This window comes from Monodelphis domestica, chromosome 5 (genome assembly GCF_027887165.1).
Source record: "Monodelphis domestica isolate mMonDom1 chromosome 5, mMonDom1.pri, whole genome shotgun sequence".
Lineage (NCBI taxonomy): Eukaryota > Metazoa > Chordata > Mammalia > Didelphimorphia > Didelphidae > Monodelphis > Monodelphis domestica.
The window spans coordinates 14804805-14829366 of record NC_077231.1 but is presented as its reverse complement, the minus strand read 5'-3'; the positions used below and the strand labels follow the sequence as shown (position 1 = coordinate 14829366).

Sequence of the window (24562 nt, the reverse complement as noted above, 5' to 3'; positions counted from 1 at the left end):
AAAGTAATGAATGTTGGAGGGGATGTGGCAAAGTTGGGACATTAATTCATTGCTGGTGGAGTTGTGAATTGATCCAACCATTCTGGAGGGCAATTTGGAACTATGTCCAAAGGGCAATAAAAGACTGTCTGCCCTTTGATCCAGCCATAGCACTGCTGGGTTTGTACCCCAAAGAGATAATGAGGAAAAAGACCTGTACAAGAATATTTATAGCTGCACTCTTTGTGGTGGCCAAAAATTGGAAAATGAGGGAATTTCCATCAACTGGGGAATGGCTGAACAAATTGTGGTATATGTTGGTGATGGAATACTATTGTGCTAAAAGGAATAATAAAGTGGAGGAATTCCATGGAGACTGGAACAACCTCCAGGAAGTGATGCAGAGCGAAAGGAGCAGAAACAGGAAAACTTTGTACACAGAGACTGATACACTGTGGTACAATCGAACATAATGGACTTCTCCATTATGTCAAGGCAATGTCCCTGAACAATCTGCAGGGACCTAGGAGAAAGAACACCATCCACAAGCAGAAGACAAATTGTGGGAGTAAAAACACCGAGGAAAAGCAAGTGCTGGACTACAGGGTTTAAGGGGATATGACTGAGGAGAGATGATAAATGAACACCCTAATGCAAAGACCAACAACATGGAAATGGGTTAGAATCAAGGACACATGTGATACCCAATGGAATCACATGTCGGCTATGGGAAGGGTGGCGGGAGGGGGGGAGGAAAAGAAAATGATCTTTGTTTCCAAGGAATAAAGTTTGAAAATGAACAAATAAAATAATTTTTAAAAGTAAAAAAAAAGGAATAGATATTGGGAAAATGATAACTCAAACCAAATGACTCCACAACAATATAACTTAAGTGGTGTTCGTCCAAAAAATACTCGAGGTGCTAATACCCCTCGGGGTGTGCCCTTCAGTGAGGTGCCCAAGGAACTTCCCAAATACAATGAAGGGGTGGGGGGGACAGGGCTGGCGCACAAGAATCAGAGGATACAACCTTTGATTTTCCTGGACCCTGATGTCCTACTTCCTGTTGTCCCCCTTATACTAATGAACCCCATGTTACCTTAAAGGTGGGTATCACCTACTATGATTGTCTTTTAGACACTGGAGCCTCCATGTCTGTATTAAAGAGTACACACCTAATCTACATTGTTATTCTGTTGGCTCAGAGAATGTAATGATAGTGTCAGGAATACCCCAAAGGGTTAAAAAACCTTCCCCTAGAATGATGTATGTAGGACCCCTAGAGGTACAACATTCCTTCCTTTTGATGCCTGACTCCCCTTTAAATTTGCTGGTGAGGGACCTTCTATGCAAACTCAGAGCCATAATAACTTGCTCCCCAGATGGTGAGGAATCTTTAAATTTACTCCCTGTAATTCTCTCAGAGAGTCAGGTGGGGAAAGAGAACCCCACCTTTGTAATACCTGAAGATATACCAGAGTCTCTTTGGGATACATCTTCTTCCAATGTAGGTTTATTTAAGTTTTTGTGCAGATAAAATCTAAATCTAGCCCACCTCCTTCCATTCCTCAGTATCCTCTCTCAAAGGAGGCCATAGAGGGCATTACCCCAGTAATTAACTCATTAACTGACCAAGGAATAATAATCCCTTGTAAATCTGAATACAACACGCCCATCCTGCCTGTTAAAAAACCAAAAAGGGGGCCCAATGGCAAGCACCTCTATAGAATCGTATAGGATTTGAGGGCTGTGAACAATCACGTTATAAAGAGACACTCCGTAGTTTCCAACATCAATACTATTATTTCCTCTATTCCTAGCACAGCTACATACTTTACAGTAGTGGACTTGTGCTCAGCCTTCTTTTCCATACCCATACATGAGAACTCCAGGCATATCTTTGCTTTCACCTGGCAGGGATGCAATTACTCCTGGAGTCGTTTGCTACAGGGCTTTGTAGATAGCCCGAGCTTATTTGCACAAATTTTGAGCCAAGATACAGAAAATATAAAATTTAAAAACAGCAAATTAATCAAATACATAGATAAACTACTCTTGGCTTCAACAGATGCAGAAGCATGCCAGGAAGATAGTAAACACCTTCTTTTGGAATTGCACAAAAGAGGGCATAAGATTTCGAAGGAGAAGGTTCAGTGGTGTCTCCCCAAAGTAAAATATTTGGGGTATTCTAACAGCTGGTGCTCATTTTATTTCTCCCAAACATATTGAAAATATTCAAAATTTAAGTGCTCCTACCACTAAGAAACAGTTGAGAGCAATTTTAGGGGCAACAGGATTCTGCAGACAATGGATTCCTTGCTATGGGGAAATTACTAAACCCCTTATGGCACTAACAAGGGATTCAGTCCCTGAACCCCTCAAATTAGAGCCAGAATGCCTGTCAACTCTATCAGATCTAAAACAAGCTATCCTGTCTTTCCCAGCTCTAGGCATCCCAGATTACAACAAGTCATTTACTTTGTATGTACATGAGCGAAGAGGGGTAGCTTCAGGTGTTTTAACTCAGACTTTGGGGTCTTCTCAGCACCCAGTTGCTTATTATTCAGCCCAGCTGGACCCAGTAGCTTCAGGAGCACCATCATATCTCAGAGGCATAGATGCTACAGCTTTACTAGTGACAAAATATGTTTATCTAGTATTGGGATGCCCATTAACAATCATGTGCCCACATGAGGTAGAAGCATTGTTGCTAAGGCATAGAACACAGGCATTTTCTGATCAGCGAATTACAAGGTATGAAATAACCTTCTTAAATTGCAAAAACATTACCTTGAAAAGCTGTACAACCCTTAACCCTGCCACCTTCCTACCAGATTTACCAACTTCAGGAGAATCATTACACAGTTGTGAAACACTAGTGTTTAGGTCAGAAAAACCTCGAGATGATCTCTTGAACACTCCCTTTAGACAATCCAGATCTGGTCTTATTTACTGATGGTTCCTCTTTTATGAGGGATTGCACATGCGACACTGGAGCTGCTGTAGTCACAGAATTTGCCACTAAGTGGTCAGCTTCACTGCCCTCTAACATTAGTGCTCAAGGAGCAGAACTCATAGCTTTGAAGCACGCTTGTATAATTGCCAAGGATAAAAGGGCAACAATTTATTTTGGCTTTCAAGACACTATTTTCTTGTTTTAGTTCAAGTGCCTCTGTTTCCAGATGACTTATCTTATTTTTTAAGTTCTTTTCCCAATTGTCTTCAGCCTCTCTTAATTGTGTTTTGAATTGCATTTTGAGTTCTTCCAAAGCCTGTATTTGCTGGGATTTCTGATTTTTCCATTGCTGATCCCTTCCCCTCTGTTTCATTCGCTCTTTGCTCATTACCTGTGCAGAAGCTGTCTATTGTCATTTCTTTTTTCCTTTTCTGTTGTTTGCTCAAGTTTACCCCTTCTTTGCTCCCCGTATTTGTCTGTGCTCTTGATCCTCTCATTTTTTTTTTGTTTTGGGGCTGTCAGTCTCCCCTCTTGGAACTTTGTCAGATCTCTTGGTACAGTCTCTAGGGGAGGAATGTTAGCTTCCCTGTCCTCTGGAGGCTTTTGATTGGATTAAGTTCAGCTGGGTTGGGCTGTATGTGCTCCGAGGCCGAAAACTCCTGGAAGGCTGGTCCTCCCAGGCTCTCTCCAGTTCTCTCCAGCTGCTTCTCCGATGTCCGCAAGGTTCCCCAGTGTCTTTGCCCACCTCCCTGAGCTCTGAGGAGTCCTGATGGGATTAGGTTCAACTGGATTGGTCTGGATGTGCCCCGAGGCAACGGTGAGACTGGAGCCAGATGGAGGGACCCAGCCATGGCCCTGGTCTCTCCCTGGCTTCCTCCCTGCTGTCCATTCCGAGCCCGGCGCCCCGCTGCTCACAAGGTAGACCCTCCAAACCAGTGCCCGCTCAGAGGTTCCCACTGCTGCTGGGGGCTCAGCACTCTGGGTTGGGGGGGGGAAAAGGTCCTGGGACCTTGCCTATGCCTTCCCCTTAGACCTGAGTATTCTTGGATTCCAGCTTTTGTGGGGCGTACCTTTTGATTTGAGTCCAGGAGGGTTCCCCTCCTCTGTTCTGTTGTTCAGTTTGAATTTCGGTGCCCTAGGAGCATTCAGTTTGTAATCGGTAAGGAAGAGTTTTCTGAGGTCTGAACTTTTGCTGCTTGCTTGACTCCACCCAAAGGGCAACAATTTAGACAGATTCTAGATATGCTTTTGGCATTTGTCATTCAGTCGGGATACTATGGCTCCAGAGAGGATTTTTAACCTCAGCTGGAAAATCCATAGCTAATGCAGAAATTATTAATGAAGTTCTTTCTGTCCTCCAGCTGACTGAAGTTCATTGCTCTGCCCATACAGGTGGCACTGACCCTGTGTCTAGGGGAAATGATCGAGCAGATACTGCTACAAAGCTAGCAGCCATAGAAGGGCCTGAATTAATTTTAACATTAACAACCACTGATGACTTCAATTTATCACTTTCCTATAATGAAAAGGAAGTGAAAAAAATGGAAGCAAAAATTCAAAGCAAAACAGATTAATGGAGTATGGGTGTTATCTGAAGGAAAAACCCTGCTCCCTAGAACTAGAAGTTTCTATCACCAAATTTGCCAATCTATTCATAAAAATGGTCACTTTGGCACCCAGGGCATCGTGGACTCTGTTAAGAGAGTATGGATAGCCCCTGGTATAACTGCTATAGCCTCTAAAGTATGTACAGCCTGCTCTACCTGCCAAGCATATAACCAACATGCCTTTCATGGCAAAGCCTTTGGTGGATATCCTCTGGCTTACACACTCTTTGAGCACCTACAGATAAATTTCATAACAATGCCAAAGACCGGACATTATAAATTTTGTATAGTCATAGTAGATCAACTGACCAGATGGCCGGAAGCATTTCCTGAGACACGAGCCACAGCAGCTTTTGTTGCTAAGGTGCTTTTAAAAGAAATTATTTCTCGCTTTGGCCTGCCAGCACATATTGATTCAGATAGAGGAAGTCATTTTACTGATTCTGTCTTAAACCAAATATATTCTTGCTGAGGGATAACTCCCAAATTCCATGTTCCATATCATCTCCAGAGCTCAGGGCAAGTTGAAAGGATGAATAAAGAACTTGAAACTATGATTGGCAAATTATGAACTGAGACCCATTTAAAATGGCCTGAAATTCTCCCTCTGGCCATATTTTATCTTAGAAGCAGGCCTAGAGGAGACCTACACTTCTCACCATTTGAGATGTTTTTTTGGACATCCACCTATACAGGCTAAACTTTTCTCCCCCGCACATACATCACTATTAGGGGGAGATACTACTATTGTTTCCTACATACAGGAATTATAGCACAAACTGCGTGAACTCCATGAATCCAGAGCTGCAGTACAAGCTGGACCACTAGACTTTTCACTTCATGACCTGAACCCAGGAGACAAGGTGTATATTAAGAATTTCCAGCGTACTGATGCAACTCAGCCTTCCTGGGAAAGACTATTCCAAATATTGTTAACAACTACAATATCTATAAAGGTTGAAGAGATGCACTCTTTGATTCATTGCTCACATGTAAAGAGAGCAACTTCTGTTGAGACTGATTGACTCTATCCTATCACATGAATTGGAGATAATAATCCAGTGACAAGTGGATACTATTTTTTCAAGAACACATTAGATTCCTGATTTTTTCCCTCATTTTTTTATTATTGCTTTTCTTTTCTTTTGATTAGAATATTTGATATTTCACCCTTTCCTCATTTCTTATACTAAAGGTACATACAATTAATTTTTTTTCTTTCTGCAGTAATATGTTTATATATATATATAAATATATATATATATACTTGCTATAATATTAATACATACCCAAACAGCTTTAGACTGTGGGAACCTGCTATTTATTGATAATTGTTATTGGACTGTGATTAATGTTTGTTCTGATTCTAGGAAATGAGAAAAAAAGGAGCACACACCTAACCTGTAATCGTGCCAAAAGAGCACACAGGTCAAAAAAAAGAAGAAACCAATCCACTTCTAAGCCAATACTAAGGACTTGAACCGAGTGTGAGACTCGAGGTTGTTACACTTGACATACGTTAAGACATAGGTCTTCCTTGTATCCACACTCTTCGTGAAAAGACATACAGACAAGTACCAAAGGTTGGCTATCATCCTGGCTCCCTCTATCCCTGAGAATGAAGGTAAAATCAGACCAGGGAATGACACTTCCCTATCAAAATAAAAATCTGGTCCTTTTTTATCTCCTATAGTATGGCCACTTCCTGTAGCCTTGGCTGCAAATGGATAAGTGAAATATTACTACATTCTGTCCTACAGACTTGTGGGATTAGAAATTACTTAATTGGACCCTAATACAAGGGCCTGTGAGATGTTTATTCTTGCTTACTCAAAATTTTGTATACATAGATTTTTGATATTTTGATACTGATTTTGAATTCTTCTTTAAAAAATATAGATATATATAAAATAAAAGGTTAATTTTTCTTTCAATTTTTTTTCTTTCATTTTTTTGGTTTTGGTTTTTGCTTTTGCTTTTTTAAAAATTGATTCACACACCCCGATAAGTAAACCTTGCATCCTGAGCTGAACTGGGTATTTTTCAACACCTTCTTTAGGGGGGGGGGGGGGGGACACACTGTATTTTCATAAAATCCAAGATTTAAATTTTTGTTCGAGAAAGATCTTCAGAGAAGAAGCTTGCTAACTCCTAAATCCAGAGAATGAACTGTTTGCAGAAAGATACCTAAACCCTTACACTACAGAAAGATTCAGAATGAACCTTGGGGTGTGGTTGATTGAACTGAAGGTTGATTGATGTAACAGTCTACATATGTGTATGTATAAGGTATATGTTTGATGTATGGGAATTGTATTAACAAACGCATGGACAGTCAAGGCCTCACTTGGCTATGCAACCTTTGATCTCAGCATTCTTAACATTCTGGCGCAAATCCAGGTTTCTTTATCTTTCCCGGGCTAGAGTAATCCACCCCTGGAACTTATGGTAACTTACCTTTAAACCAATGGTAATCCACTGTATGCTGTTACATATACATTAAGTAACCCCCACTTGTATATGTTAATGATACTAGATGGCTACCATACCCTGTTCTAGCCAGAAATATTCCTCTGGAATCTAAAGGGGCAATTTACAACTATTCAGACTCTACTGTATACCCTCCATTTTGTATATCTTCTAGACATCCTAACAAAGGGAATTCTTTCTGTGTACCTCGCAGAAATCAAGCTTGGATAGTAAAAAATGCTAGTGACAACACTTACAAAGGAATTGGTATGGGTATGATAGGACAAGGAGATGATACACCACGTCCATCGTTTAATCCTAACCATCCTGGGAATAAGAACTTATGTCCAAACCAGATAGGAACATTGTACAGGGATTTATCATGGGCAGATTATTCTGTCCAATCTCATTAATTCAGGATCACTAAAGAGTAAAGATCATTTTATTATCAAATTTTTATTATTGGTGTTTGACGAAACTTTTTACCCTTAACTTTGATATGTTGATATGAAGATCATTCTTCTCATTTACAAAATAATTACTAAATTAAGGTTAGTTTTATTATTGGTCTTTCATAATAGTTAAAAGTTTTGCAATTTGATTTGGAATTCATTTTTGATTGGTTATGCTCACTAATGTTTTATTCTCTGATTAAGGTTATAATTTCTTACCCTCTTATTTTATTTTTAAAAACAAAAAGGGGGAGATGTAACAGTCCACGTATGTGTATGTATAAGGTATATGTTTGATGTATGGGAATTGTATTAACAAACGCATGGACAGACCTGCGCATGAGAAGTCAAGGCCTCACTTGGCCATGCGACCTTTGATCTCAGCATTCTTAACATTCCGGCATGAATCCAGGTTTTTTTGTCTTTCCAGACTAGAGTAGTAATTTACCTTTAAACCAATGGCAATCCACTGTATGCTGTTATATATGCATTAAGTGACTCCCACTCATTATCTTAATAAAAGGCAGGAACAGTGCAACTCCTCCCTCTTCTCTCTTGCTCTGAACTTGGCTGCTTGCCATGGAAATCGCTCCTTCTCTGGAGCCCCATTGTGATCTCTAAAGATCTTCTTTCTTTGTTCTTTGGTTCCCCTCTCACCTGACTGCTCGCCAGTGTTCCAGCACTAGGAGCTCAGGCTCCCAGTTCTGCCAGCGGTACTCTATCTTCACCTGATTTCTATCCTCATACCTGATTTCTAGTCCTATCTAGGAATTCTACATTCCACGTATTCTTGGCTATTTATATCTTCCTTTACTGAATACCCTATAAAGGAAGATATCAGGAACTAGCACCGTTCCTTCCTAAAATCTGATCTGTGTGTCTCTTAGTTTATCAACCTTTTCTCCCGATTTCTGTTCTCCTCCTCAAATTACTACCCATTAGAAATTCCCTTTGTGCAGTGGTTGCTGGCAGGCCGCTGTAATTGAACATTTATTTTGAATGTACACTCTTATGCCAAAGGGGACTGCCCCCTAATTGGCTTTTGTCAATGCGCCCAGCAAAAACATTGGTTTTTCTGTCTCTCTCTCTCTTCTATTTCCCCCTTATCTCTAACTATTGTAGTTTTCCTTTTAGAGGGTAAAATTTTGTATACACCTGCAGTTAGAAATTTTGGGGGTGCAGGACACTTATGTTTAATGATCAATTGGGGAGACTAGTCCCCCAATCATCATCAGGGAGGATTGTGATTTTTAGATTCTCTCCACCTTGCTTGGTCTAGCACCCAGGAATGTGCCCACCCACATTACACGGGCATGTGCTAACAAACGACAAATCAGAAACAGCGGACAGACCCCTGGTCAAGCTAAGCTATCATTGGCACAGATGAGATGCAGGAAAGTGGCGTAAAACCGTCTATATAAGGCACGTCACTTCCTCTCTCTCCTTCTTTCCCCAGAGAGGCGACGCTGGCTGGCAGCATGCTAAGAGTTCAGACATCTTGGCGTGGTGGCAGCTATTTGTCTGGGTTTGGCACTGAGTTGCCCTTGAGCTGATTCAGGCTCAGGCATCTTGGCTGAGCCCTTTTGCAGTTCAGGCTGATTACTTCCTCCTTCACACTCCAAAACCTTACTTTCTAGGTCCCTTAATCTTCCTGCCCGATACAAGTTAGGGAGGAGAAAGCCTTCACCCTTTCCTTCTCCCTTCTTCTTAGTTTCTTTCCACTATATCAATTAAATCAACATAAATTTCCAGCTGACTTGGGTATTTTATTATTTGGGATTTTCCCTGGCGACCAATTAAATTTAGATTTTAAGTCACAATGCTAAAATTATCTTTACACCAGGAAAAAGTAGCAAAAGATTTTGTGGTCAATATTAAGCATATATTCCAAATGGGGACAATAAAGTTTTAATAAAACTTAAATGTGAAATCTCTAAATAAGCCGCCATTGAAATATAGGATAATAAAACAAGGTTAGTTTGTTTTAGAGCTAAGTTTAAGGAATTCTGACTTCTGGTCCCTGAAGATAAATAAATTATAATGCTTCTTACTTTTTCTAAAAGTTCTCTTACCTTTAATGTTACAATTCTTGCTTTGGGATTATAAATTGATGGTCCTGCTGAAACATAATCAGCTGTCTCAATTTCGATGGGAAAATGCTTCTCACATTTTTCATCACTGTCCAATGCACTTGGCCAATCAGTACAGAAATCTAGGAATTTTAAAATCAGTTTATTTCAGATAGGGTAATGTAGAGAACCACCAAACTCTAACAGTTTTAGTCAGTTTACCAAAGTGCATTTGGTTTATACTCATATTATGTTTGTCATAAAATGAAATGAAATATGTAAATATGTAAAATGCTTTGCAAACCTTAAACTACTACATAAAGGTGAATGATGCTGACAATGTGGTAAGAGAGTCAAAGCAGCTGAAAAAAGCTTAGGAAGATTCAGGAACTTACCCCAAATCACAAAAGCTGTTAATGATTGAGCTCTGACTAGAATCCAGGTCTCCTGGCTCACAGTCCAGAGCTCTCACCTTCTCTGTTCATGGCCCTTACGCACTTTCTCCTTTTCTCCCAAACACTCAGTCCATTACAGTCTAATACATAGTCAATTCAAGGACACAACTAATATTTAAAAGACTATAAGGGCATTTTGGGATAAAAAATTAATCATAGTGAAAGTAGCATACAAGTATTATTTTACATTGCTTAGTTAACTTTTGGCAAAGGCTTAAAGCATAAAGAGCCCCTTCTAGGCACCTCCCTGTAATCATTTCCTAACCTCTCAAAGTAGAAATTCCAGCTACAGACCAGATTCGCCTTGTAGGTCAGAGAGGGCGGAACTTTGGAAAAAGTATGTTTATTCTCAATCCTTTTTATGCTACTCTCTGGGTATGTTTGCTCTAGGGCCTACACTACTGATCAAAGTCAATGGGAAATCAGAATCCAATTGTCAAAGTCTATTCCAGATTAAGGTGAGAATGGGAGCACTATTATCGATGATCTTGCATCTCAGAAGCTCTGCTTTGGTCTTTCATCCTTGCTCTTAAGGATCTTCTACCAGGTGGTTCCCGATAGGCATTCCGCTTTGTTATCAACTCAACTTACATTCTTTTTACCTCCCTGAATTCAGTTTCTTTAAAAATCCATTTACGAATTGGCACTGGGGATAACCATTCTACAAACCAAACCCGGAGGTTTCCTCTTAGGAGGTTCAACATAGCTCATTCTTGCGACTTCACTTAGCCTAAATACTGGCAGCTCTTTGCTCTCTATTTTTTCAATTTGTACTATATTAAATTTTATTTAGTAATGTGACTCCCTAAACATTTTTTTTACCTTTTTTACATATTGATTTTCTAAATCAACTAACTGTAAGTTTCCTTAAATCAGCATCATGCTATCTAACTCTTTTTATTCCCCACTGGGTCTGGAATAGACCACAACAGCAAACAGTGGCTAATAATAATAATAATAATAATGATAATAACTACCATTTATACAGTGCTTGAAAGTTTGCAAAGTGCTTTACTTTGAGCTTTACAATGACCTTGAGGTAGGTAATATTAGTATCCCTATTTTGTAGATAAGGAAACTAAGATTGGGAGAGGTTAAGTGACTTGCTCAAGGTCACACAGCTAATTGTTTGAGGCAGGTTTTGATTTTGGGTCTTTCTGACTCCAAATTTCACATTCTATCCATTGTGCCACCTAGAGCTCATTCAAGAAATCCACTACATACAACAAGGGACCGCTAAGAAGCATGGGAGAAATAATGTTAAATCAAAATGAGAAATTTCACAAAAATGAAGAAAAGTTAGTAAGGTTTGCAATGTAGTACAATTTATGAAATTTATATTTTTCATGCTATTTAAGGAAACATTGGGTTCTCTTAAATAATCACTCACCTTTAAGAACTGCACAGTGCTTTTTAATTGCTACAGGAGTCAAATGCAAGAAATTGGGGATCTGAAACGAATCCACATTCAAAAAAAATAAGTTAATGAAATATCTTTAAAGCTTGTTTTAATTGTGGAAACTAAAGCATATTACCTTAATGAATCTTCTGCAAAAACAACAAGAAGAACAAAAACCTTTCTCTTTCAAGTAGCTCTTAATCTCTACTGTTTGGGTTAAGTCATTCAACCAGTTCAGAATTTACCTAAAAATCCCATTCAGCCCAAAAGCTTGGGAGAGACTTTCTCCAATGCTTTGCTGAGATTCAATTATACTGTACCTACAGAATTCCTATGATTGATCGGTCTGACAGCCCTTTTTTTGAATAATCTCTTTTGTGCAGAAATTATTCTGAAGTCAAACCATCAATAAGCATTCGGAAGCATTTAGAAGACATAGTGTGATGTGAAGAGCTTCACCTGTAACCAAGGACTGGCTTCTTCACAGTGGCAATGCTCTCCCTCACAAAGAACTTTCTGTGGAGCAACTTTCAGACACCTTCCTTACTCAGCAGACATAGGTCCAAATTGGTTTTGTTTAAAAAAAAAAATCAAATCAACTCTCTAACAACAAGAACTTGTCACCTCAAATAAATGTCCCTCTGAGGATAATTTCAAAAGAATGTTTGAAAACTGTTTTTAGCAATGACAGTACCACTTGAAAAACACATAAGGCCTCCCAAGGGGACAATCTGAGAAATAAGACAGATAGATCCTGGGATTCTGTTTTTAAAAGGAAAAACCTAACATTGCAGTCACACTTGTTTTCCCTGCCTATATTATCTTTCTTATTACATTCATCCCTTCCACTGCTTCAAATATTCCCCATATATTTCTATTTATAGGGACTGGGGATGGGGACTGTGGCTTCACTGATCTGGGGAACTTCCAGCTGAGGCCAAATCTCTCAAACAATGTAAGCCAGCAGGTTCTCTTCAACTAAGAGTCTTAGAGGATTTCCTTAAGGACTGAAAGGGAAAATAGTTTACTTGGGGTACCTCAGCCAGTATATGTCAGAAGCAAAATTTGGACTCGGGTGTTCTGGGCTTTGATTCTAGCTTTCTATTTATCATGCCCCACTCCCTTCTCCTTATCCATACTCTCCACTATGCCTATGCATACAGTCAGTCTAATCAAGCTTTCCTGTCATCAGGAGAATTTATAATATCTCAGCTCTAATATAATTTCCTTAGATTCCTTCAAACACTCCCTCTAACAAGTCAGTCCAAAATTTCTAGAACAACAATTATCATTCACTTTTCTCCATAACTTATATACATACAACAAACTCCTTCAGCCAACTTTTTTTCTAAGAGCCAAAAAGAACCTCATTTAATAATACCAACAACTTTCAATTATTTAAACTATTACTTTCTTAGTAGCAACTCTAAGACATCCCTAAAAGGGCAATGGACAGGCAACTGAGGTTAAGTGACTTGTCCAGAGTCACACAGCTAAGACTTGTCTGAGGCCACATTTGAACCTAGGATCTCGTCTCCAGCTGCTCCTAGTGCACTAAGTTTTGTCACTATTACCCTGTGAGGCAAAGAGTACAAGTATTATGATCCCATTTTATAAATAAGAAAACAGGCTATGAGAGGTTAGATGACGACTCATGGTCATAAAGGTCTGAAGCATCTAAAGCGATATTCAATCCCAGCCATGACAAATCTAAGTCCAGCACTCTCTGCTGAGCCTGTTTAATGGAGTAACAGACCACGGACTAGTTAATTATATACCAAGAAACTGCCCTCATAGAAACCATCTTAATGTGTGTGCATGTAATAGATGCAGAAACCCTACAGCTCATATATTGTTTAGGAAAATATCTGCCCAAGTAGTAAGAGTTTTCAAATTATTAGTGACGGAGTAAAGAAGCTGGGGCTTACTTGTCTCATCAATATTCTACTATCTTCCAAGAGGGTGAGAAAAAAGGAACTATTTGAATGGAGAGCAGAATTTTCATAATCTTATCTCTGGTAAAACATCTTCTGAATATTTTACTTTTTCTAGTCCTATGGCTAATGGCAATAAAGAGAAATAATCCAGGTAGCAGCTCCATTTACTGAATTTGGATTTCTTTGGTCTTGCCTCCCTGGGATAATTAAGAACATTTTTGCATCTATTACATGCACACATATTAAAATTAAATGTACAAATATTACACTTGAGAGCTCAGTTATTAAATGCAAGTGAAAACTCCCTTTTTTCTCCCAGTTTTTTCTTAACTAATAGAATAGAAACTCATCTTGCCTTTAAAAGTTCTAGATTTCCTTCCTTTGCTGGGGGCACTCCTTTTTCCACTGGATAGCCCATTCGAACAGGAAGAGGCACTGCTGAGGGTTTAAATGGTGCTGCAGCAGGGTAAACACTCATCCAGTCTTGGTCAACTGTCATCTTTGTAGTCCTAGGATTAGGAATCTAAAGGATAAACATAAATATTTAAATTGTAACTTTTTTGTGTGTTTAGTTTTTTTACCTTTTAAAAAAAAGTAAAAAAGCAACACCAAAGTAAAGTGAAATATATGGAATGGAAAGAACTTGGGTTTCCTTTTTTGTGAAAGAGGTATCATTTATCTTTTTAAAACCAATATATCAGAATTTATTCATGCCAATGAGGCATTTGTACTTCACTAAAGTACTATTCCCACTGTCCACTCAAACCCTAAGTAGAGAGCTTCACCTTTACTCACTTCCTTCTTGAAAATTATTCCTCTTCATTCATTAATTCATGCTATGAAAACACATTTTGCAATTAGGTTGTTGTAATTTTCTTTATTGGAGGAAAGAAAGGCAATCCTTGAATTAACTATATATCAACATATGTATAACCATTTAGATTTCTCTAAATTATTCCTTAACAATTTATTGACTGGCATTACTTTTATTGCTTACCTGTTTTCTGTTCTTTCCACTTTTCAATGTTTTATTGCTTTCTGCTGTAACTATAAGGCAAAATAAAGAATTTTAAAAATTCATTTTGTAGCTTAGCTTAACTGTAAATATAAATGGCAACTTAAAGTTACTTAATATTTAAAATTAAAGGATAGTAGAAACCAATAAAGATAATGGCATAGAAGAAAGCAACATTTCCTCCCTAACCTACTACAACAAAGAAAGAGCACCACGCCAAAACAAGATTGTGAAACCCAAGGCAAAATCAAGTGAGTCACTTCTCTGGCCAAGGTCAGCAAAGGGAGACAGAGGTCTGAGGGAATGGGGACTGGGTCTATCCAGTAAAGGGCCCCAAGGCAAAATTCTAGGGCAGGGTTGACAAACCTTTTAGAGGGGCAGGAAATGTCCTCTATTCCTCCTGCGAAGGGAGAGGGGAGCAGCATGGTCCCATGTCCCTCTGGCTTTCTAATAATGAACTCTTGTGAAATTTGTGCTGTAGCAATGGCAGGTATACCAACAGAGGGCTTTGAGTGCCCCCTTTGGCATGTGTGCCATACAATCGCCACAGTGAGACTAGGGCAAGAAACAATCCTGGATTCAGCAGGGTTATATCTGATGTTCCTTAAGTAGCAGGAACAAGTGCCAACAGACAGCTCTGTGGTTTATACCTCAAAGATGGGTCACAGATTCAGCCTCCTCCAGATTCATACTAAATTATAAATGTGAATCTGAAAACCCAGGAAGGTTTGCAGATTTTTGCAACTGTAAGTGATTTTCAGTCCCTTAGAATATGGATGCTCTAATTAGGAAAAATAGAAAAGGAAAATGCATACATGCCCCAGGACCTAATGACTTTGAATTGCTAATGTTGATCACCAAAGTTCTCAGCAGCAAAGAAAAAAGGTGCTGGCCAACTTTAAGAGAGGGATTGTTTGTGAATGGGGAAAAGAACTGCTTGGTTTTGAATGGCTTTTTAAAAGACATATATGCAGGATAAGCAGCCCAACAGTATTCAAAACAGCCACCAAATAAGCAGTGGTACAAATAATTCAAAATAAGGCAGGAACCTTAGAATTTTAGGATGGTCTAATAATTGTTTTAAAGGAATGATCTGAATTTGTTTTGTTTTTATTGATAGCTGAGAAATTTGTTCAATCTAACACTTCATGACTCCATTTGGGGTTTTCTTGACAGAGATCCTAGAGTGGTTTGCCATTTCCTTTTTTTTTCAGCTCATTTTACAGATAAGGAAACCTAGGTCAATAGGGTTCATTGACTTGCCTAAGGTCACACAGCTAGAGGCCAAATTTGAACTCAGGAAGATGAGTCTTGGCCCAGCATTCTATCCACTATGCCACCTAGTTGCCCAACTGAGAAACCAGCTAGAATTTTGCCCTACAGATTTTGTTGTGATTCTTTGGTGTAAGCCACTTTGAAGGGGCACTTGAAAGGACAATGCTTAATTCTCCCCAGTAGCCCAGACACTTTTGGAAATAGGGATATGGAAAAATGCTGTTTTGATTTGCATTTATCTATTAGTGATTTGTAGTATTTTTTATATTGTCAAGGAGGAAATCTAGAGATCCCCAGTTTATTCAGTTGGGAGGTAGAAACCCCAGGTTTTGACCTTGTCACAGGCGTTTTCCCCTGAGGGAAGGTCCCACTTCACCAGACAATAGACATCTACAATCTGCAACCTTGAGAGAACCATTCCTGTGAGATTGTAGATTCATGTGTGTAATTTAGTATGGAACTGAAAAAGTGTTCTATATATTGGCTGTGTCAACATGGAAATATAGAGATCCCCAGTTTATTTAGTTTGAATATAGAAACCCCAGGTTTTGACCTTGTCACAGGAGAGGTTTCCCCCTGAGGGAAGGTCCCTCTTCACCAGACAGTGAACTTATTAGTTTGGGTGGGAACAGCTAATCCCATCCAATATTAAGCATCCCTTTTGTCCCAATGGTTTCTCCCCCTAGGCGAAGGTCCATGACCAAGGTGACCCAGCCCTGGGCTGAGTCTTTCCCTTTGGTGTCCTTTGTAGGGCACCAGCCCCTCACTATTATTCCTGTCTGGAACTCCTCATTTTCCTTTCTCACCATTGTAAGGTCAATCAACTGTCCCTCTAATCCTAAAGCCCCCAGGTCATCTAGAGTGGTATATAGGTTCCCCAAGTTCTTTTGTTCCTCCTGAGTCCATCCTGAGTCAGTGGCACTCCCAGGGGCTAGTGACCAGGGCGTCTTGACTCTGTGCAGTCTTGGAAAGCAGCTCTGTTGTCCTATTAGTAGCGCTAACCCCTTTTCCCTTAATTAAAGAGTGATTTTTGACTATTTAATAGTTCTGCGTTTTTTCTAGTTGACAGCTGCTTAATAAATTCTGACACCTGCAAAGAAAAAAAATCTGCCTGACTTAGTTGCAAAAATTTAGGTTAAATACCTGCTTATATAAATGAAGAAAAAGAAATCAAAACATAAGGTATATTATTCTTTTGGGCAGAGAGAATTTAGCACACTCCCCTATTCAATTAACCCTAATGTTAGTTCACTCACAGTTTATAGATAAAGGGCTGTCATTCAAAAGGGGTTATTAATCTTGTTCTACTTCAATGGCTGCAAGGGCTTAGAAAAAATGGTAAGTTGTAGAAAAAAAGGCACGTTTCAAGGATACTGGTTTCCTGGCTGTTCAATAAACTAACTCTTGACTCTGTAATAAAAATATGATAATCTGAGGAACTATTTCTGGTTGCAGTGAATGATTATACTCTGGCTGTGACTAGAGAACTACTAGGGAAACCTCAGGGTGCCTAGTTGTAATGGAGATGGAGGTACTTCTGAGAGATGCTACTAGAGGGGGTACTCTGGGGCTGCCTAATGATCACTATTGACATTTCCCAAAATTCTCCTATCCCTCATTATAGGTTAGGGAAACCCTCATCCCTCTCACCTCATCTTACCTCAATTCTCCATCCTGTTGTTCCCAATAAACACCCTTACTTGAGAAAAGAGGAGTAAAGAATATTTCTCTGAAATCTCATCGTTCCCCTGAGTTACTTAGAAGGTGGCTGCTAAGACCTGGGGAGGGGAAAGGGAGACAGAAGGGCATGGGTGGAAATTGGGAGGTGAAAGGAGGAGGAGGGTAGAAAATATCTTGATCAATTAGCCATCAATAGTGATCATTAGGCAACCCCAGAGTACCCCCTCTAGTAGCATCTCTCAGAAGTACCTCTATCTCCATTACAACTAGGCACCCTGAGGTTTTCCTAGTAGTTCTCTAGTCACAGCCAGAGTATAATCATTCACTACAACCAGAAATAGTTCCTCAGATTATCATATTTCTATTACAACTCCCAGCATTGTCTCTCACACTAACCTCCCTACTTTTTCCTTTTAGTACCAATTAAAATTCTGTATTTTGCTGGAAGCCTTTCCCTTTGTTATTTATTTCCTATTCATCCCATCTGCAGCTTGCTTTGTATATATTTGTACGTTGCATCTTCCTAACTGGTTTTTTTACCTTCTACCTTAGAATGGATGAGAAGTATTGGTAGAAGAGCTGTAAGTGTGAGGTGAATGGGGAAAGTGACTTGCCCAGGGTCAGACAGCTAGGGGGAGGGGCAGAGACAGAGAGGATTTTTAAAGCATGTGTATGTATATATTTTTAAAGCCCTTTCCTTCCATCCTAGACTCAATACCAGATATTGGTTCTGCTAGGCAATGGGGGTTAAGTCCTTGCCCAGGGTCATATAGCTAGGAGAGAATCTGAGGCCAAATTTGAATCCAGGATCTCTCATCTCCAGGTCTAGCTCTATACACTGAGCCACTAAGGAGCTCCAATTCCTAAGTCTTCTTTCAAGTCACTTATGAAAGCTCATTTTTACAAGGAAGTCTTTCCCATAAGTCCTTAATTTTGGTTCCTTCCTCCTGTGCTAGTCTCCAATTTTTCCTGTATATACCTAGCTGACACATAGTAGTTTGCATGTAGTCTCTCCCAATAGGTTGTGAGCTTCCTTTAAAAAAAGTTTTTAAATTTAAAAGTTATTTTTTAAGGAATTAATTTAATTTGAAAAGTTTTTAGGTTTCACTTAATTTTATATTTTTGGTTTAATTAAAAAACGTTTTTGTTTTTTTTAAATTTTGCGCTCCTGGAGGACAGGGGCTATCTCTGTCTCTCAGTATTCCCGGTGCCTGGCTCAGTGACTAGCGAACACATAGCAGATACTGATACTGACGCAGGCGCAGGCGCTTCCTAATCGGCCTGGCCCTAGACACGCCGCTTGTCCGGGTCTCCAGGGCGCCCGTCACAAGCCCTGTGCTGGCCCTGGGTGACTTGGCTCGCAGCTGACGGTCACGAGACTCAATCTAGAAAGGGACGGGGTTGAGGGAACCGAACTCACAGGTATTCGGAACTTGCGGGTCGGAGGTCGGTGACAAGACCGTGGCCAAAGTGCGCAGAGTCCAGAGCCGGGGCCGGACAGTTTGCCGGAGAGGGAACAAGGGCGCCGCCATAGCTCGCCTCCAGAGGCAGGGACGGTGAGTCGAAAAGGATATGCGTAGAGGCAAAGCGAAGGGGGCGGGGATTGCCACTGGCCGCGTTTCCTGCTGCGGGATTCTCGACCCGCTGGGGAATCGCGGTGTTAGAAGAATGTGAAGTTGGCTGAATATCGCGAGGTTAAACATTAGGCCTCATTTTTATTACTTTTCCTTTAGTGATTTGAAACAAGCTTTCCTATGGCTATGCTATCACCATCATCAGTCGCATTTTTATAGCGTCTTCATACGTACTGAACCCTGGAACTCGGGACATCGGGACTTGCTATTGTCTAAACTTTGGTGTGCTGGACTCTTTTGGAACGCAGGCCCCCTAATTCTGTGTGCAGAGTTCTTTGCGATGTCTATGTGTACATATGTGTACATATTTATACATGAATGTATATTGGTATAAGGGGGAGCTCTGGGGCTGGAGTCAGAGAGAGGAGAAAGAAACCGCGGGAAGGAGGAAGAGATGAGGGAGAAGTGTGTGTGTGTGTGGGGTGGAGGAGGACAGAGAGAAAAGAAAGAGGGAGAGAGCAAGAGACTAGGAGAAGAGAAAGAGGGAGGAGGAGGAAAAGAGCAAGAGGAGGAGGGGGGAGGACTTAGACAAGGAGAGGGAAGGGGACAAAAAGAGGGAGCATGGGAGAGAGTAAGAAGAGTATTGAGGAAGAGAGAGGAGAAGCCAGTCAAGGTGCTTGTGCTGAGTGTAGCAAAAACAAAAAATAAGGATAAGGAACAGAAAGAGGAAAATAGAAATCAAATGTTTTGAGAAATTGGATTTAAAATGGTTAAAAATTAAAAGTGGGTGGTGGGATGGGTGATAATTATTAGCCAAAAAAGTAATAGACAGCAACAAAAGTTAGAACAACCTATCATGGCATCATAACTCTGGTCTAGGTGCATTAGAGGTCCTTCAATTAAACTGTTATTTTACTGATGAGGAAACAGGTGCTTTTAGGCTAAGTGGCAGGAAGCATCAAAAACAGAATTTGAAAGCAGGGACTCTTACTCTAGAGCTTTTTATGTTGTACCATTTCTGCCTCCTATTTTTCAGCTGTGGGCAACTCTTAGTGACCCCCTTTGGGGATTTCTTGGCAAAGAGACTGGAGCAGTTTGCTATTTCCTTCTCTAATTCATTTTACAGATAGGAAATTGAGGCAAACTAAGTGAATTGCCCACAGCCAAAGTTAGCAAATGTCTGAGGCCAGATTTGAACTCAAGAAGATGAGTCTTCCTGACTTCAAGGCATGGCACACTATCCACTACACCTTCTAGCTGTCCGGTAATTAAGTACCTACTATGTGTCAGGCACTGGTGATACAAATACAGTGCAATAAAATTAAATTAAATTAAACAGCCCCAACTCAAGATTCTATAATTCTTTGAGTGAAAATACCATTTCCTTTTATGAAACTCCAGGCTTTCTGTATAGAAATCATAGGCTATTCCAGGAGGCAACAAATATGGGGTCAGTCAAGGTTCCTGGTCAAAGAGCACATATTCTAAAAGAAGAGACAACACACAAATAACTATATAGATAAAAATAATTTGTGTATGGATACAGAAAGGTAATACCAGGGAAGGCTCTAGTAGTTGGGGAAAGAGGGAAGGAAAGTCTGGAAAGTCTCTTGCAAAAAGTAGGATCTGAGCTGACTCTTGAAAGAAGTTGGAAGGTGGAGGTAAGAAGTAAGAACTTTCCTGGGATGGGGGTGGGGCAGGGGATCAAGCCAGTGAAAAGACTCAGTCTTGAGATGGAATGTTATGTGGGAGGAATAGCAAGTAGAGCCATATAGCTGGATTATAGAGTATGGAGAGGGAAGTAATTGATTGGAGAGGCAAGAAGGGACCAGACTATGAAAAGCTTCAAATGACAGAGAATTTTATATTTGATCTTGAAGGTAAAAGGGAGCCTCTGGAGGTTACTGAGTGGGTGGGTGTGGGAGGAGGGTGTTATCATAGTTGTATGATTTAGGAAAACTGCTTCGGCAGCTGAGTGGAGGATAGGCTGGAATGGGGAAAGATTTGAGACAACATAGGAGACTATAGTCAAAAGCAGGAAGTTATAAAAGCCTGTACCAGCATGGAAGCTTTGTAAGTGGAGAGATGGGGACGAATATAAAAGATGTGAAATTGGAAGTTAGAAGACTTAGCAAAAAACTGGTTATGTGGGGTGAGTGAGGAGTTGAGGTTGACTAAATTTTAAAGCCTGAGTGACTGGGAGGATGGATTATTACCCTAGTACCCTGGATAGTAATAGGCAAATGTAAAAAATAGACTCGAATACAGTACTACAATCCCCACAAGCCTTTGCTCCACTTCCCCAAAATGCTTTGTAATCTCACGGGAATTCTGAGGTGGGCCGAGATTGAGGAAGGATTTAAGCTGGTGGCAAAGGTTTTTGGGTGGTCTTTTGGACTTCCTTTTTGGAGCAGATGCATCTCTTGCGTGATGTGAGGTTATTTTGTCTAGGCCTCAGGCCTAGGCACATGTTTCTTACTTGTATATTCTTTAATCTTTAACCTTTAATAAACCTCTAAAAAATATAATACTCCTTGCAGAGAGAAACTAATTTCTACCTGCCTCAGTCTCCCCAAATTCCTAAATTTTAATCTTTAAACAAGTTGGGAAGAAAGAAGGCATTGAAGAATGGTGAGGTGAAGATAATAAGGTCAATTATGGACAGAGTTCAAGATGTTTACAGGTCATTCAATTTAGGAAGTCTAGAAGGCAATTGGTGATTAGGTATAGGAGCTCAGGAGAAAGACTAGGGCTGGATAATTAAATCTAGGAATCATCTTCAAAGAAATGATCATTGATTGAACCACAGAGATCACCAGACCAAGACAGTAAGAGAGAGAAGAGAAAAGGTCCCAGGACAGAGCTCTGGGGACCTGGGATAAAAGAATGCCTAAGGTAAAAATGGATATTTGAACCCCAGAGTTCAATTTCCAGAAGTCCTTGGTAGTTCCCAGAATGCCTAAAATCTCACCCTGAGTCCTCACCTGAGTGCGAGAGCAAAAGGGGTATTTAAACTGACTGTACTGCCTACTCTCTCTCTTGGCTTCTGCTTCTGGGCACACATGGCTCTCTACTAGGCAGGCAAAATGTAGGTTGCACATGCTTTTCCTTATTTTGTATTTTCTTTATTTCTTAATCTTTAATAAATCTCATAAAAATATAATACCTTTAGCAGAGAAACTAATTTTAATCTTAACAGTACGGCAAACCACGTCAGTTGTGACGAAATACCCTCAATCTTTTTAACTTTCCTAAATCTTTACTAAGTTCAGCTTTTAATAGCTAGTGCTTAGATAGTGATTTTTTAAAGCCAAGTTCCTCCAAGAATTTTCAGAAAAGCCTCTTGATCCGGACCTGTTTGATTCAAATTGCTCCTTCTCCGGCTGCCACTCCTGGTCTCTCTCACTCACCTAGTCCCAGCATCTGGACCTGTTTGACCCAGATCTCGATCACCTGGTGACCCTCCCACCTGGCCCCAGCAAACCCTAGCCTCGCCCCAGGCCCAGGACTCACTTCCACCAGCTGGTAAAACGGGGTGGTTTTTCCTTAGGCTACAATTAGCCTCCACGTGAACTGGGGGCAGAGAATCACAGAGGGGGAGAAAAAAAGAAGGAAGAGACTTTTCCAAACAGGAACTTAAAGCATGGCTACTATAAGAGGATATCTTTTGACTGTACTGATACTTTTATTTATTTCACCTGAGGGTCAGGGAAAAAATTTAGATCCCTGCAACTCTTTAGCAAAATTTGAGATTTCTAAAACCCACCCTTACTATGGGAAAGCAGCTCAGGAGCTCAGTGAATTGAGAGCCAGGCCTAGAGACAGGAGGTCCTTGGTTGAAATCTGGCCTCAGACACTTCCTGGTGGTGTGGCCCTGGGCAGGTCATTTAACCCCCATTGCCTAACCATTACCAATCTGCCTTCTGACAATAGGCATCTTAATGGGTAATTAAAAAACAAACAAACAAAAAAACCAAGGAACTTTAATGAGACTGGAGGTAATATATTTAAGTCATTTCAGACTCCAATGTTTTATAAAAATCTGTATTCTATTGCATTTTACTGACTGTTTTGTTTAAGGTTTAACTTTGTGATTTTAAGTTCATATATTACTGCATTCAATACTATTCTGTTACACTGAATCATTTTAATGTACTGGGTTTTAACTACTGTTAAATTGATTGCTTTTCCCCTATAACTATACTGAACAAACATTATTGAGTAGGCCTGTATAAAAACAGTTTTTCTTTTTTTGACTTTGTAAATTGTCACATAGAGGATAGATGGACTCCATCAGAAAATTGCTCTAACAACCTTTGGAAAATTTAATGAGCTAAATATCTTAAATTGATTTTAAGGGTTCTTTAGACACGAATTTTAGAAATTTTCTTAACAATCTCTGGTCATTTTTCCTGCCCTTAACATGAGGTAAGGCCCATTTTAGTAGCTGAAGTGAAATACAATTATAAACCCCATCTCCTGCATTTATAAAAATGTGAATGGAAGCTGGGGAAATTAATCCCAGGGCATAGAGAACCCCTGGAAGACTCCCCAAAGAGGAGCATCTCTCATTTATAACACGTCAGCTCACTTTACTTCCACCAGAATGATATCTAGAATTCTTGATGATGTTCAAAACCCGAAATACGTTTTACTTTGTTTAAAAATGTATTTACGAAGATTGAAAGATTTGCTAAGTTTCTAAAAATTGTGACAAATATCCATCAGTTCACAGGCTTTTAAAAATGCCATATAGCAACTTATGTGAAATATGATAGTGGGTTTGTTTGCTATTGTAATTAACTGGACTATTGAGAATTTTAGGGATACTGATTCCTACATATTTGTACTACTGTTCTTTAAAAAAAAAAAAACGTTACCTTGTGAAATTCATTTGCTTGTACTCACAGTGGATCATGGCCAGTCATGAAGAGGAAATGGATCTCATTTTTGGTGAGAAAGCCTTGTATTCTATATTTTCTTAGTTGACATAGTGTGTCAATGATTATAAGCTATATTTTAAAAAATTTTAAACTCTTTTATTATATTTTTCTTGCATGTGCAATATACTATTTCAGTATTTTCCCCTCTTTTTAAAATTTGAAGCACATCACCAGTATTAAGATTTTCTTTAACTTTTTGATTTTGCAGTAATATAAATTTAAAAGACATTTGCTATAATGTCAATGCATGCCCCAAAAGCTTGAGACTATAAAAATGCCACTAATTGTTTAAACAAAATTATGGGACTTTGCTTAATGATTCTGTCTGATTCCAGGACAAGATATATAAAATTCATTGGCACAGGGCCAATGAAGCACAAAGCTAAACCTGATTAGTGCCACAAAAGAGCACACAGAATATATTAGTGTGAAGACTCAAGGTTGTGACGATTATCATACATTAAGACGTAGGCCTTCCTTGTATCCACACTCACTCTGAAAATACTTACAGAGGGGTATCCCAAACTTCGCTCCTACCTGGCTCCTATAATCTACTCCCTTTTCTGTCTTTTCTGGTGTGGCAACTTTCTGTAATCCTGGCTACTGACTGGGTAAATGCATCATTGCTTAGATCATTTTAATTGGGCCCTGATTCAAGGACCTGTTATAGATTTACTTTTCCTTTACTTAGAATTTTTACACATAAGACTTTGATAGTCTATATTTTCATCCAGAAATTTTCTTTTTATTTG

At 39.6% G+C, this 24562-nt stretch overlaps 1 protein-coding gene and 1 long non-coding RNA gene across 2 annotated transcripts in view; one reads left to right on the top strand and one right to left on the bottom strand.

Moving 5' to 3' along the window:
- MRPS35 (mitochondrial ribosomal protein S35) overlaps window positions 1-19011 on the bottom strand; it is a 50326-nt gene extending 31315 nt beyond the window's left edge. Inside the window, exons 1-5 of the mRNA XM_007502860.3 lie at window positions 18714-19011; window positions 14321-14370; window positions 13679-13846; window positions 11378-11438; window positions 9536-9675 (exon numbers count right to left, since the gene is read on the bottom strand). Coding sequence (XP_007502922.2) covers window positions 9536-9675; window positions 11378-11438; window positions 13679-13846; window positions 14321-14370; window positions 18714-18996 — 702 coding nt within the window. The 5' untranslated portion in view covers window positions 18997-19011. The remainder of the gene's footprint in view (window positions 1-9535; window positions 9676-11377; window positions 11439-13678; window positions 13847-14320; window positions 14371-18713) is intronic.
- LOC130454302 (uncharacterized) lies at window positions 18711-19707 on the top strand. The gene is made up of 2 exons (XR_008911966.1): window positions 18711-18849; window positions 19027-19707. It is a non-coding gene; the product is annotated as an uncharacterized LOC130454302 (long non-coding RNA).
- The last annotated feature ends 4855 nt before the right edge of the window (window positions 19708-24562 follow it).